This window comes from Lutjanus erythropterus, chromosome 3 (assembly GCF_056507025.1).
Source record: "Lutjanus erythropterus isolate fLutEry1 chromosome 3, fLutEry1.hap2, whole genome shotgun sequence".
Lineage (NCBI taxonomy): Eukaryota > Metazoa > Chordata > Actinopteri > Lutjaniformes > Lutjanidae > Lutjanus > Lutjanus erythropterus.
In genome coordinates this window covers 12,354,738-12,370,118 of record NC_139319.1, presented here as the reverse complement: position 1 = coordinate 12,370,118, position 15,381 = coordinate 12,354,738, and the positions used below count along the sequence as shown (strand labels likewise).

Here is a 15,381-nt window from a genome sequence, read left to right as displayed (position 1 = left end):
TACACGGCAAGCAATATGTATCGAAACCAAATCATCTGCCTGCAATCTCAACATGCATAAATGTCTCACTTGCGCAGCCAAAGTGCCCACACAGTCTCATACTGTTACTATCTGTGATGCCTTTTCTCAGCTGCTCTGCTGCTTCCAGGCGCCCCATCCATTTGCACAACTCCTCATAACATTCACCTTCACAAGCACTTGGGAACCCGAATCTCCTATAGCGCAGAGTCTTCCATGGCATGGGTGTCTTTTCAGATTACGTATAAGCCTCGCAGCTGTGAGGTGCTGAGATATCTCAATCCTAATGTAAACAACGCTCCCCCCACGAAATGCCTTTTACTCATTTTCACAAAGACATTCATGTGTTTGCATAAGCTCGTACGACCTCTTTTAGTTGCATTTGTCAAATTCTGTGCATTTATGGACATCAGAACTGGACTTATGTTGGTCTATACTGCCTTTTAAATGACATGCCAAGCATTGCTTTCCTCCTCATTAAAAGAGAACAGGCAGCAGCGCTCGTTCAGCCGCATTTTGGAGACTTGGGTTATAAAGAAAGCGACAAACAGCTCTTGGTTTGATATAGCAACCTTTCTTTCTTTAACTCCCACAGTCCTTTGGATTTTGCTGTCCCACAGTTTTCATTTGAGTATATAGATGCCATCATGAGCTGTGAAAGCAGATACTTTTCACCGTGTTGTTTTAGGCTCGAGTGGCACACACTTAACTCATAACAAAGCGGAGAATATTGATATAGTCGTCTGGGGTTCAACATCGGGTCTCAGGCTAACAAATGTTGCAGCCTGCATTCGTTATTTTCCTCACAGGAGAGAGAGGTAACAGGGGTTTAAATAATGCATTTTCATAGCTCGGTGTCAGCTCGTCAACAAAAAGACTAAATATCTCAAGGTCTTTTTTACACAACAAGTCCAGCCGCTGCAGACACCCAGCGCATTCCCGCATGTCTAGAGCTACAGCTAAATGTGTGTCGCATAAATATGTGTGTCACTCTCAAGACTGCTAATCACAGCGGCAATGCCCGGGTATGAACCGGCCCAACAATGTCCTGGACTCCTCAACTCCCTCCAGGCCTCCATTTTGGAGCAGTGGATGTAGCGCTCAAGGACATGATTGAGAGTGCCACTGCTGCTTTGCTGTTGTTTTTCTCTCCCTCTCAAAACAGCATGGCTATAATTACTGTCGGCCCAGCTCAGCCCACGCCTGAGGATGGCTTTTGTGAGTGTGTATGTGTGTGTGTGTGTGTGTGTTGTGACAAAGACTGTGGGTTGGAAGTGCAGACTTCTCTGGTAGCTCTGGCTTACCAACCAATCATTTTACAGTTCCTTAACGTTTAGGTACAGATCGAGAGGTATGCACCTTTACTGGCTGGGACTCTGGTGCCAGCAGGGTCCTGCGTTAAAGGGCTATTCCTGGTGAGCATGTAGCCTTTTCATCAAACTCTTGAGTTTAAACGGATTTGGATGTTAAAGTTTAGTTTTTTTGGAGACAAGTTGTTGTGAATTATTTTCTGAGAGTGATATCAGTGCTTGGATATTAGAGTGGGTGGCAGGTCCTGTGGTCAGAGATCTGGCAGCATGTCAGACAAAAAATGGAACAGAAGCAAACAAAAGCAGTTTAAGCCGCAACACAAATAGCTTTACTCATCCACAGTAGATGCAACATATTTTTTGCATTTCAGATTTTATTCTTCTCCCAGACATCTCTGCATCTTGAAGTGGATGTTGGTTTCATGCTCCATCAAAATTTTTAAATACTCAACTTTAAAAATGTGAGAGAGCAGTAAAATCGAGCTTGTGGTTCAAACCATTTTCAGCAAGAGGCCATGCCCCAGAACTGCTGGGTTCACTGTTGTAGAGCTGCAACAATTCGTGAATTATTATTGTTGATCAGTTTATTAACAGCACTGTTTGACAGTTTGATTTTTAAGTCATTTTAAGTAATTTTACTTGAAAAATGCGAACTCCAGAAGATTAGCTGCCTTCATCTAACGTGAAAGTAGAACTCTTGACATGTAAAGATGTCACATTGGGTTTTAGGGAAGAGTGGAGCACATTTTAACTATTTTCTGACACCAAACAATCTGTTAAACTACTGCTGAGAGATAGATCATATTTTCATTGTAATCGTGATACATATAAACACAAAAAAAGACTGTCTGAAACACAATGCATTCACACTCAGCATGCAAACATTTGATCTATCAGATGGAGCCCTGGATGCACCGGCCATACATTCCCACCATTAGGCCAATTTGGTGGCGACTGTGAGGTTAGCTAGAACGAAGGCTGAGGAAGGTGTGAAGAGAGAGGAGACTGTTGATGAAGACCTTGTGGTGATAAAGAAGAGCACTTGTGCTATTTGGAATTATTTCGAAGACCGGTGACTAATCCAATCCTATATCAGTATCAGCTGCAGATACTGACATAATTCACTCAGGGGAGATCAGACTTATGTCACAGACCCACATACTGATCCGCAACAGAGTGAGCTTTTGACAGTTAACTGATTCAACGTTTCTGTAGTTTGGAGAAAAGCACCGAAAAGCAAGACATATAATGTGCTAGAGTTGGCAGATATACAAATTCAGGTATTGGAATCAGACAGGAACTGAAAAAAATGGATGGTGCAGCCAACAGTCAAAAACCTAAACACTCTATTTACTATCAGAAATGACAAAGAAAAGCAGCAAACCCTCACATTTTTGCTTAAAAAATAACTGAAACAATTAATCGATTATCAAAATAGTTGGCAATTAATTTACTTTCATTCGGCTAATAGATTAAGAGCCTAATCGTTGCAGCTTTATAAGCATTAGTTGCTGCATTAGACAACTCAGAACACCTGTGGAACACACTTTAGGCGATTGAAAAGAGGAAACTAGGACAGACCATAGGATTAAAGACAGATGTTCACTATATGATAGGATTGTCTGTTGCATTTGAGATGTGTATTAACACAGTTTGGCAGGAAACATTGCTGCCCTGCTGTGAGCGGTTCGGCACCCTGCTGTTGCCAAAGGAACAACAGTATCTGGAAGGAGTCCCGTATTTATCAAACATGCCTGATATTTATGACACCTTGCCAATTGTAATGCCTCTCTGGACAATGGAACTTCAGCAGGGAGTAATACATGAAATCTGAGTGCGCCTACTCCCTGAGCTTTGCTGTTGCTATTTTTACTTCAGCAAGTAACCACAGTGAAATGAGCACCGAATAACTTTTCGCTTCCTCTCTACTTTTGCTTTCTTAATTGCCTGTGCAGCTCATTTAAAAAAACAAAAAAACAAAAAAAAAACAAATGTCCCATTCGTATTTCCAGCTGGAGGTAGCAGTGCTAATTTGTGTGTCAGGTGGAGAATTAGATTACTCCTGAATCAGTAATATACATAATTTTTAAACAAGCACATATACCCTCAAAAAAAGGCATCCAGTAATGTGCTACCCTGTTTCATTAACATATCTTCCGGTGCGCCCACTGTTGCAGCATCAAGGTGTAAATTATGTTTGTGAGATGGGACTTCTCTGCTGTCTGTGCAAGGCAGAACTAAAACCACAGTTATGTTCTCCAGTGTGGGCTTTGGATGAAGGCCAGTGGTTTTGTGATTTCATCGGTTTCACTAATGCTGTGTTCGTTGCTGTGCTGTGAGTCTGTACTGGGAGTATGCTGTTTACATTACGAGAGCCGTATCTGTTATGGTACCCAGTCAAGTTGCGATTAGGACGCCGACTTGCAGAGGATTTACAAATCAGAGACGCACTGTAGACTCGGTGTGGTTAATACTGTCATCTGTACTCTGCTCTATAATACATGTACAGAGAAAGGAGTTACCTAACACAGCACACAGGGGAGCTTAAAAACATTATCATCCATCAGCTCCAGCCTTGCTAAAGCACATGAATAATTAGTCAGCGTGGTCTGTTTTGATGTGGCACAGCAGAACTATTAACTTTGATGGTAATAATCTACAGCTCGCTAACTCATGTAACCCATGCTGATCCTCTGCAAACTTTCTTGCAGACAAAACGCAACACTGCAAGCAGTAATTCCTGCCGGTCGTATAAATTCACTAAACTTAATTTGCGTCGTCAGATATGGAACATGTCTTTTCACTCAGTGGGGGGTCGTATGTAACAGTGTTAGAAGTGGGGTAGAGGCAGGTTTTCTCTTTGTGTTAATTTAGATTAATCTGTCGTATTTGCACCTGCAGTAGGTGCTATTTTATTTTATTTTAATAAAAAGCCCCTTTTACTCTGCACAAAAAAAACACAAACGCCCACTCACACCAGTCTTTTGTCTTGAATGAGAAAGGGTGCAATCAGCATTCACTCCTGAGTCAGGTGACCCTGCAGTGGTCACAGGTATTTATCAGCTCCAGATCCAAGCAAGAGTGATATAATTGTAGCACCCAGGCATGCAAATTTTCATCCTTCTTCGGCAGAGGCAAGGCTTATTTTTTCCATGCTGTTTTGTTCTCTTGATGCATCAGCCCAGTACAGCCTAGATTGCACCTGTGTGAAGGTCTGTATTTACTGGGACGTGCTTGTCTTAAGTCAAGTGTCTGTAAAACAATGGATGTTTCATTTACTATAAATTCTTCGGGAAATGTTGGGTATTCATTAGCAGTAACTTAACATGACTTATAGCCAGCTGAAAGCAATATGAAACAGTAAAATGAAGCAGATTCCTGAAAGAACAAACAGCAAAGGAGGAGAGAAACTGAACTCCAAACCACAGAAATTCAATCAGAAGCTACAAAAGTACCGAGAGCTGAACACACAAAATTTTTAAAACCTCTTTCTCTCTGCTCTCCTGCACACACACGAGTTGAGTCGTGGCTTTCCAGCACACAAAAGCAAAAAAACAGAAAGGCAAACCTGTGTACTGTCAGTGGGAAAAGAGTCAATCACCTGTTTTTAGCAGGTTTATGCATATTTAAATTTTGGGGCAAAATAAGCATAAGATTAACTATTAACTAAATTTGTTGCTTGTCAGTATGTAGCCATGTTGGGTAAGCAGAGCAAAAACATGGGTTGCACCCACCGGAAATGTTTGGTGTTTTATGTTTTTCTAACTGAGTATCAGTAGCCCTATATCTTTGCAGCTTGCTGTGAAGATTAAATAAAGCCTAAGAAGGGGAGGATAAAAAAGGGGGAGCAAAAGCGCCTTGCTCATGTGCCTCAATTGCAGTGCTGAGGAAGGGCTATTTCAGGACCTGTAAGTTGTGGCCTGCTATTCTCGTTGCAGGCATATGTGCCATTGATGGGCTTGGGTTTCGGAAATCCTTTGCTTTATGCTAATCAGGCGCAGTGTGGCAAGCAGACAGCTCTGGTGCGGTTGAAACTGGCATGTCTACTCTACACTCAGCGTCTCTGCAAAGTTGCAATTACATTGGTAGTGAGAACAGAACGCTGCTTATAACGTAGCCATGTAGCAGTATCCTCCCCCCACTTTTCTTCTTTTTCTTCTCTCCGTTTGTGAGTTTGATTCAAAATCGGATTAGACGGGAACTCACGACTCGAGCTTGTTTTATCTTTACTTTTGTCAAAGCTTGGCTTAACAAAGTCTCCTCTGAACGATTGATGTCACAAGACATCAATCCCTCCACTTAAAATGAACGATAGAGCTCAGAAAGACCCTTGAAATACTTCAACCAGCAGCTGGATCTTTTCAGAAGTTTCTGTCTCTGTGTTTCAAAAAGTGCTCAAGACTGCGGGCGATGTCTGCCCGACGGTCTATTTATTCAGCGTGTGGACTTAAACGTAGGGTGTCAGGGCTATGCTGCTGTTTGGGCTCTATTTTGCAGACCTTTGTGATATTTCACATATGCAAGGCACTGTGGTGGGCTGTCTGGCAACTGGTTTGACCAAAAACAGGGAAGACCTACAGGGAGAGCACTCCTCCAGATGCAAACTCTTAACTCACGGGTGACTGATGAGATAACCAGCAGGGTTCAGATTATGTCACCCAACAGTGAGTGGGAGGTTGTTGTTTTTAGAGTTCTGTTTATCAAATATTGTTTCTTTCCTTCACACTATCCAAGTGCTTTCTCAAAGTTTTTTTGTTGGCTCTGTTTTTTATTTAAAGGGGAAGAAACAACATGAGCTACAAATTTAGTTAGTCCACTGTATATCCGACTGATACTGGACTTTTTTTATGATTATATTAAATTACTATGGATGTAACAATACAATAAGAAGTCCACAATAGAATTTTTATCATAATATTAAAAACTGCAAAAAAAAGAGAAAAGGACGTGACATGAAAATGTCAAAACAAAGTGTTAAATAATGAATCTAGAGCATTTTTTGTTTTATAAAATTTTCCTCTTTGATGAAATAAAGTAAAATTAGCCAACTATGACCAAAGCATTTGCAAAAGAAAAAAAATGCTGAGCACTGTCTTTGGAAATGAATACTTGAATTGCGTATGCACAAGTGCAAAACAAAAACAGTGCAGCAGTCAGTAGCAGTCATTTTATAAAATGAAATAAAAACAATCAAATAATGTTAATAATTAACATAATGTCATGGTCAAGTGTCACAGTCAGGTACAGTATTGAGACATTTTTTTATTGCAATATTAGATATATTGTTACATCCCTACATAAACCAACATTTCTGAGAAAGGTCCCTATAATGGGACATTTTACAAACGAAAAATACGTTTTTCAGTGCTCTCTGACAGACAAACCGGGAGATGGAGGCACTCCTCAAACACCTCTTTAGAATTTCTTTACAAAATTTCTTGTTCTGTCAGTGTACACTGATAACAGTATATCCACAATGAGCTAATATTGGCTGATGTTGGCTGATATATCGTCTTTCATCTCTAGTCCAGAATTTTCAGTGATTTATTTCATTTTTTTTTTTTTTTTTTTTTTTTTTTTACAACCAACAGGGTCATCGTAGGTAAACTGAAATGCTTAACATCATGTAAAATAAATAATGAAATGAAATTGGAGTACGTTGCAGTATCAAGATCTTTGATCTTTGCGTCCACGGTTGTCTTTTGAAATCTTCCTCATGATCCGTGTCTCTGATTCATCCAAAGCCAGGGTATTTTTGAGGAGGGAGATGTCTCCCACTCATTCATACCTTAAAATCCATTCTGTCGGTCTTAGCTCAGTATATAAGCGTATATAAAGAAATGACCTCTGATTCAATTACAATTTCCAGTTTTTCTAGTGCTTTTCAGATTTGTTAGTAGCATATCAATTCTCATGTCATATGCATTCAGGAGACTCTTTCAGTGTATTTACTTTGTGGTGTGTGTGCTGATGTGCTTATGACACAATAAAAGTAAAGATGATGATTCACGTGTTTGTTCCTTGACATAATTAAGTCTATAGCCGTGTGATTAATATTATTATCATTGATTGTCTCTTACAGGTCTGGTCACCACTACTTCAAGAAAACTGGACAGGGAGCAACAAGATGAGCACATTCTCGAGGTAAGCACTTTATTTTGGCACATTTTCCACTCAAAAGAAAAAGCTGGAGACGGGGTCGGTGTCAGCTTTATTTATTTATTTATTTATGAGGACGTTAATTAGTATTATAATCAGAATCTCTCAAGGTCAACATGTTCAGTTCGGTTTAAAAGGAGGCTTTTTGTCTCTGAGGTTTGGCATTTGCAGCCAACTCTGGTTGAGTGCCACATGTTGCCAACAAAAACAAGTCTTCTTGTACATGCACGAAGGGTCCTTTTGGAATAATTTTTCCTTGTACTGATTTCCGGATGGAGTGGGGGGTGGGGGTGGGAGGTGTGTGGGAGATCCTGGTGACTGTTCCTTTGTTCTTTCCCACTGTTCCGTCTCGCGGACGGAGCAAGCCGGGACAGGAAACTGTTGTCAAACCAAGAGGCCGATGTCTAAACTTGTGGGTTTTAATTGAGCCGGGCTCTGTTCTCTCCCGATGCTTCCCTCCCTCTTTCTCGCCACACAGCCGAGGTTGATAATAGCCACTTTAATTGTGTTTCCGGTACTGACAGGGAGCAGATTGGACAGCTTTTAATTATTGTTAGAAGTTACACAATTCAGTGATCACTGGGTGACAGTTAATGCCGGTGCATCTGGTGCCAGCGCAGTGTTGTATTTCATACTCTGATTGTACATTGCTCTGCACTAATTGCATTACAGGACTGAGAGTAAATGATAGGGATGAAAGTGGGGAATAAGGGAGAACTGTATTACTTTAGAGAAACATCAAGTTGATAATGGCAATTGAATTAACAAGATATTAAAAGAGTCCTTTATACTATGCATGTTGAATTTGTGAAGAGTATTGGGCATCAAGCATGCACTTTTTAAACTGAAACATGCACTTCTTTTCTCGTAGAGCGTTTTAATGCACTGTGCTGCTAACAATATGTCTTAGTTCTATTCTACATCTTTAATTTGCATTGTTTTTTTAAGGAATATTTAGATATATATTTTTACAGGGTTCAATATTAATGCTTTTTTTCACTTGCCTGGTTGGTGAGTGGAAATCTACTTGCCCGGCGTCAGTTTTTACTTGCCCTGTACAAATTGTTTTATTAGCAGTTGCCATGTTTAACTTAGAGCTGCAGCATCTATAGAAAATATATCAGTCTGTCTAAAACTATTCAGTTTAATTTGATAACTGATGAAGCAAAGCTAGTCATCTCCATATTTGAGGGGCTGAAAAAAACATGCTCTGCCATTTTGTATGAAACATTACATTAAGAATTAATCTATTACCAAACTAGTTTAATAGTTTGATTCTTTTACCACTTGGCTGGTCAGGCAAATGATTTGACAGATTTGCTTGACCAACATGACATTTTTATTGTCCTAAGCAAGCAGGCAGTCCTGAGCCCTGGTTTATCTTTCATTTTACATTGCTACGGGCTGGAAAGAACGGCATTTTGCTTTTGAACTATGCAAATAAACAAGAGACTAACAATAGACTAAATCTTGACTCTTAAAGATCAGAAAAAGATGCAAACCCATCCCAGCCCAAAGCTCCTCCGTCTAGCAGTTTGCTGTAGACTTTAAATTGCTACCTCCAACATGTGGCTGAAAGCTGTTGAATGACTACTTTCGAACTTGTGTCTGAGGCAAAGTCTTTGTATCTGTAAAAAAAATAAAATAAAGAAAACAAAAGAAAAGCTAATTCCCGCCTAAGCTGAGTTCATGAATGTTGTTCATTTGTCTCATTTGACAAAATGCCTCCAGACAGACATTTAATAACCACATTAAACACTCAAAAGCTCAAACTCTGGTGCTCTTTAATGTTGCGCCAAATTCAACACGCCTATTCACTTGATGCTAATATTCTTTCTTTGTTTATTACCAAAGCTTGTAATTATATCAGATGCTATAATTCCAGTGCAAAAAGAACCAACATTTTTCTGAAAAGTAACTAATCAAAAGTTTCTCTTACACTCCTGTTTAATTTGAATATGAGATGGAGGGATAATTTAAAGCAAGTAACTTCTGACCTAAATAGGTTGAAAGTGGCTGAGTGAACACAGCCTGGGAAGAGCTGTGTAACCATGGCAACTTAAGAAGTTTGTGCTTGTTGGTCACTGGGAATCCGACAGGAAGCTGTTTATTGGGCTAAACATTTGTGGGGCATGAGCACAGACCCCTAAACCCTGCAATTTGCCTTCCCCACACCGACGCACACTCAAACACCTCAGCGTATCCTCAGGGCAGCTAATCGAGGGTTAATCATGACTCAGAAGAATACATGTGTGCACACATGCCTTTGTGTGCGAACTGGGTGCTGGCAGTGCAAATCAAATTGCAGTCCTGGCTGGCGTTGAAGTTTTTGTGCGAGCTTGTTGTAGGAGAAGAAACGAAACATGTGGGGCCATGTGGAACATGTGGAGCAATTAGGGTGGGGGCTGTGTCAGCATTGTTTGCACCAAATGCCAAGAGGAGGTGGAGGGAGCACAGGGGGCCTTCAGCTTTTATGATGAGATGGATGGGGGGTTGGTAGGTGGGAGTCGTGTGCCTGTGTGTGAAACAGAGAGAGAGCTAAAGGCAGAAAGGCGGTGGGGGAATTTGAGAAAAAGGCAAAGCTGCTCCTGATGGTCTGAGTGTGGGCTCTAGCGGCAGGATGAGAGGCCTCCATCCCAGGAAGGAGGGGGGTGGGTAAATAGCTTAAGTGGGACATGCCAGGACATGCTTAGGATTCAGGCCTGGGATTGTAGAGAGAGCATCATAATGGAAAAGCAGAGGTGAATGGGCTGTTCACATCTGTTGTCTGGAGCTTTTCCCAGCATGCAGCTGGCGAGATGCATGGTACACCCTGGAAAGGTTGTTAGTTTGGCCTATTTGACTCGGATATCAGATTCTACTGTGTAGGGCTGTAATCAACCAAAGAAAATGTTGGTTGACTGAAATTTTTGCCTACTCTTTAACCAATCGACTCGTCAGTGGGGAATAAAAATCATTATCTCTAGTTTAACGGGGCTTGTACAGGTGTGGGAGATCTTTAAAAACACTCAAATTTTAATGTAGTGTTTTCAAGGTTTGAAAAGTGCTTGGAAAGCAGACAGAGTGAAACTGGTTGAAATTGCAGTTGCACTTATTTTATAATAAATTGCTACCTGACTGAATAGTTCACTTTGTAGATAAATAAATAAATTATGTAGGATATTGGCTCAGCCAGGCTGAATAGGACACTTTGACTTACAGACAGGTGACACATTTAGTTGTGTTTTCCTCTAATTTGTCACTCCTCTGTAAAATACTATTCCAAAACATAATTTTTGTTGTTTTTAGCACGATAGCATTTAATTTAATGTAATTGGGAGCCTGAACTGATCTAATTTTGAATATATGCATGTAAATATGTTATTTACCAGTGGTAAAACTTGAAAATGCAGCTTGACAATTCTTGAAAAGTGCTTAAATTTGACTTTGGAAAAGGTGTAGGAGCCAATCGGCATTCAACCTACCGCTCTTGTTATTTAGTTGGCTTCATTTCCTCTTGACTCTCTTTTAATATTAACATTAGTTCAACGTCACTCCAGCCTTTGAGAAGAGCCACATTAGCCATACATGCTAAGGCCAAATTCAACAGGATGACCTAAACATTGCAAAACTTAGCAACAGTTTTTGAGTTTGAAGTCAGGCCATTGACAGCCATTATCGATCTATTCTTAAGCTTGAACTTTTACCGTGACTTGTTGCGAAAGCAGTCTGGCAAAGTAAAATCCCCACGCATGATTTGTGGTACTTTGAAATGGTGTAAATTAGTTTCGTCCTCAGTAAATGTTAAATAAATCACTCAAACGATCTGCATATATCCTTAAAATAATAGCATAACAATGGACATTTTATAGACCAAACAACTAGTCAATTAATCAAGAAAGTAACTGAAAGATTCATTGACTGTGAGAATTATTGTTCATTGCAGCCCTAATTGATTAATGGACTGACACAGGGAGACTGTGGCTGAGGACCCACAGTGCTTCATCTACTGATCACAGGGCTAGCAAGCTGATCCCCACCGCCGTCTGCGCTCAGGTTGCTCTCCAGCCACTGGCGATGCAAGATCCAGTGCATTCCTAATTGCCACTTCCAAACACGGATAAATGGGGAGGGTTACGTCAAGAAGGGTATCCGGTGTTTAAGCCTATTCCAAATCAAATATGCGGATCATCAAAATGCCATGCAGGGTTTTTACGAGGCCCCGTTGGCCAGTGAGACACAGATGATCTGCTGTGGCGACCTGTAATTATAGAGCAGCTGAAAGAAGAGGAATTAATTGACACAACAGTCGATCACACTATATTAAGTGGCAGCTATGGCACAGGAACAGTTTAGATTAGAACTGATTTTTGAAAGCTGATGCATAGCCTTTTTTGACTACATAAGTTCCAGGCACTATGAAGACAAAGGGACTATGCTCAAGCCCTGGGTTCCTGAGCTACTGGGAAGTACTTTTTGCAGGAACAAAATCACACGTTTCCTCTGGTTGAAATGCTTTTGATTAAACTCCTCACCAACATGAGTTCCTCAAATGTTTCTTGGTACCCCGGGAAAAGTTCCCGCAGTGGAAACATGCTGCGAGTAACAATCTTCTAACAATGAGATATTGTTTTTTCTCTATTTGATTCAGCGGTTATTACAATGGGCATTCGTATCTCCTCTTCAATGAACGTTTGATAATTAAAAAAAGAATGCGTTGCTCTCTTTGAACAACTGGTGTGGAACGTTGGCTTCAGTTCAGCTTCCCCATGATTACAGCCAAACACAATCTACATATGTAGAGTAACTAACTTACAAAGTCCTGCACAGTGCATCCCAGTACCCAGGTTATTTTAATTAATACAGAATGCATTAAAACACCATCACTTGCATATGGTCGGTCAGATGAAGCTAAAAGTTTTGCAATAGATAATCAGAACATAATGGGTTGGCTCAGTTTGCTTCACTTCACAGCAGTGCTATACTGATGCAAAGAGGCACACTCCCTCTGGTGTAGCTTCTCTTTCTGTTGTGTGGTTTGACTAATTATCAAACAAAAGGCTTTTGATGAAAATGTTCCAAAGAGAGACACATGGTGATGGATAGTGTGCATGGAGACAGTTAGACACATAGCAGTTTTGTTAAGGTATCATGCCGGGACATTTCATTTCAATTCTTTATGTCTCCTTCCATAAAGAGAGAGCCTCGAGGTATTTTATGTAATCAGGAACATCAGGCACTATACCGACGTATATGAGGCCAGAAAGCTCATGTGATCATAATGGAAATGTTCATTACACGGCACAGAACGGGCACCAGCATATCCTCCCTGAGAGAGACATTCACACTCAGGTTTCTTGTCAACCGATTTAATTAATTCTGCTCATGTGAATAGCACGGACAGCTGCAGACACTGCGAGAAAAACAAAAACACATTACTTTAGTAATTGAAACTATGGTACCAAATGGTGTGTGCATTGCCCTGGACTCTCACTGTTTTTAGTGAGGCACTTAGCAGATGGTTTTAAATGACTGTGACATTTGTTCTGCCCTTCTACACTATTTTGCAGCTTGAAGCTAGAAATGCTTGCATCTCTGCCAGTGCTCAGACGCACAAACCCTAGAGCATATCTTTCTGGGACTCGATTGAAAATAGAAAATGGTGTTTGTTTAGGTCAGCCTGTGGCTCTTTGCTTTTGATTAAACTCCTCAAACTGTGCACTCAAACGTCTGAAGACACATAATCATGGCACAAATTACAAAGCGTTAGCATGCCGCCAGTAACACTTGATGTCATGGCTTAAATTAAGGCCCCATTAATGATTCAGTTGCGCGACACTGTCTTTTATACTGAGTACGTCTGGGGTTTTAAATAGCCCCCGGCCTTCAGCGGAGGCCAGTAAGTCTTAATGTTTATTAGCAGTGCAAAATCTTTGTTTGCAAGTTTGACACACAGCAGCAGAGTCAGTACAGCTGGTGCTATCAGAATGAAGAGGTGCAGCTAATTAAAAATAATTAGCTCTGGTGGGTTGTTCGTGTAGCAGCCATACGAGCTACTGTTATGATGATCACAGGCAAAGATATTAAATGTTATTTCAGATTAGGAAAGTTTTTAGTTCGCAGTAGCAGCTTCCAGATGAAACAAATCATGTTTAGTTGAATACACCAGCTCTACATATTAACTAGCAGCAGTAAAGTGACTCTCTGCTAAATCAAACAGGCTCTTGCACCTTACATTTTACTGCTCAGCATCAGGAAAACCAAGGAGCTGGTTGTTGCTTTTCGGAAAGAGGAGGCAAAGACGGTCAGGCCCCTGTCTACATCAGTGCGGCTGAGCTGGAGCAGGTGAACAGTTTGAGGTTCCTGGGAATTCACATCACAGAGAACCTGTCATCGACATCACACATCTCCACTTTGGTCAAGAAACGGCTGTATTCCTCAAGGAAACTTAAAATTCCTGTGCCAAGTCCTCGCAAAAGACAGCATCCTGACTGGAAGCATCACAAACTGCCATGGAATGGGCACGCTCCAGGACAGGAAGACTATGGAGCGGGTGATTAAAACCACCCAGGCATACCATTACTGTTACCCATCTACCGGGCAGTAGTGATATCGGGTGGGTGAGATGCCTGCGCCGAGCCAAAGGATACTAAAAGACAATCCCCACCCCTGGCACAGGCTGCATACTGCTGCCATCTGGCAAGAGATACAGAAGTATCTGTTGCAGTACCACCAGACTGAAGAGCAGCTTCTTTCCTCAGGCTGAGACTAAATTCATCCTCACCACTGATCCATGTAAAATAGTTTTTAAAAATAGTTTTAACTTTCATCTCTTCAGCCAATCTACTGTATATTATTTTTTAGTGTTTTCCCATGAGTAGCAACCCTTTTGTATAATGATAAATAAATCTCTTGTATCTTACATCTAAGAGCTGCTGTTAATGTCATGTACTGTCTCTGTAGCAGGGATGAAGATACATAAAATTCTACTTAGTCTATTTTGTATTTTTCTGTCAGAAATTTTTGCCATACAAGACTCAGGATTAGTGTTTATATACCAGGGATTTGTATTTGTAGTTCTGATAAAGCCCCTCTTTTACAGCATGAATGCTCTATAGAGTCCTTAATGACTAAGTGTTTGGCTGGATTTGTTCATTATACTGCAGAGATTAAATTATTAGGTTAAAAAAATCCTGCAGTAGACGAGTGTAGAACAGCCTGCTACTGATGCGTATTTGTTTTTCTAAGTGAAGAACGTGTAGAAAGATTAGACCCCCCGACAGCAAATCTCAAGAGGGAACTGCCTTTAATTTTGGCTGCTAGTAAAGTTTCAGAGGAAGAAGTGGAATGAAAGCATGATGAAGTGAAAAAGCACACATCCCCCCCCTTTTTTTTTATCTCATCTTTGATTAAATTTAGACTTTGGAATAATGAATTTCTAACAGCTGTCTTGATCTTTACAAACTCTCATGATAGTCGTACATAATGTTCAATGATATTGCTGGAATTATAATTTTTGTTGTTGTTATTTACTGCCCCTCGTTGCCCAACATTGTCACTATGGAAGAGATTCAGGGCTTTGCTGCATCCATGTTTGAGTGGAAAAGAAAAAATACCTAACAAGATAAGAGAGATACAGAAGAAAGAATCCGACAGATGAACTTATAATGAAGTCCAGGCGTTATTGAGCATTTGTGCCGACAGGAATTGCTGCTCTGTGTCGTACAAATCTGTTGCTTTATAGGGCGTAGTTGTTGTATAGTCAAATAGAAAAATTACGTGTAAAAACAGCTGTGACTTTTTTCATACGTTGGCAGACTAATTTGCCTAATCTTCACAGGCTTTTAGACTGTGGTGGAAACAACAGACTGAAGGAACGTTTTAGTTCTTAATTCCGTTAAAAGTTTTTCTTGGA

General features: G+C 40.5%; 1 protein-coding gene across 8 annotated transcripts in view; it reads left to right on the top strand.

Moving 5' to 3' along the window:
• The window catches only part of fat1a (FAT atypical cadherin 1a), a 103,530-nt gene that overhangs the window by 34,375 nt on the left and 53,774 nt on the right, over window positions 1-15,381 (top strand). For all 8 annotated transcript variants that reach the window (XR_014769831.1, XR_014769830.1, XM_084715050.1 and 5 more), the window contains exon 4: window positions 7,411-7,472. Coding sequence is in view for 6 of the 8 variants with exons in the window: in XM_084715050.1 (XP_084571176.1) it covers window positions 7,411-7,472 (62 nt within the window). In the remaining 2 variants the exon portion in view is untranslated. The remainder of the gene's footprint in view (window positions 1-7,410; window positions 7,473-15,381) is intronic.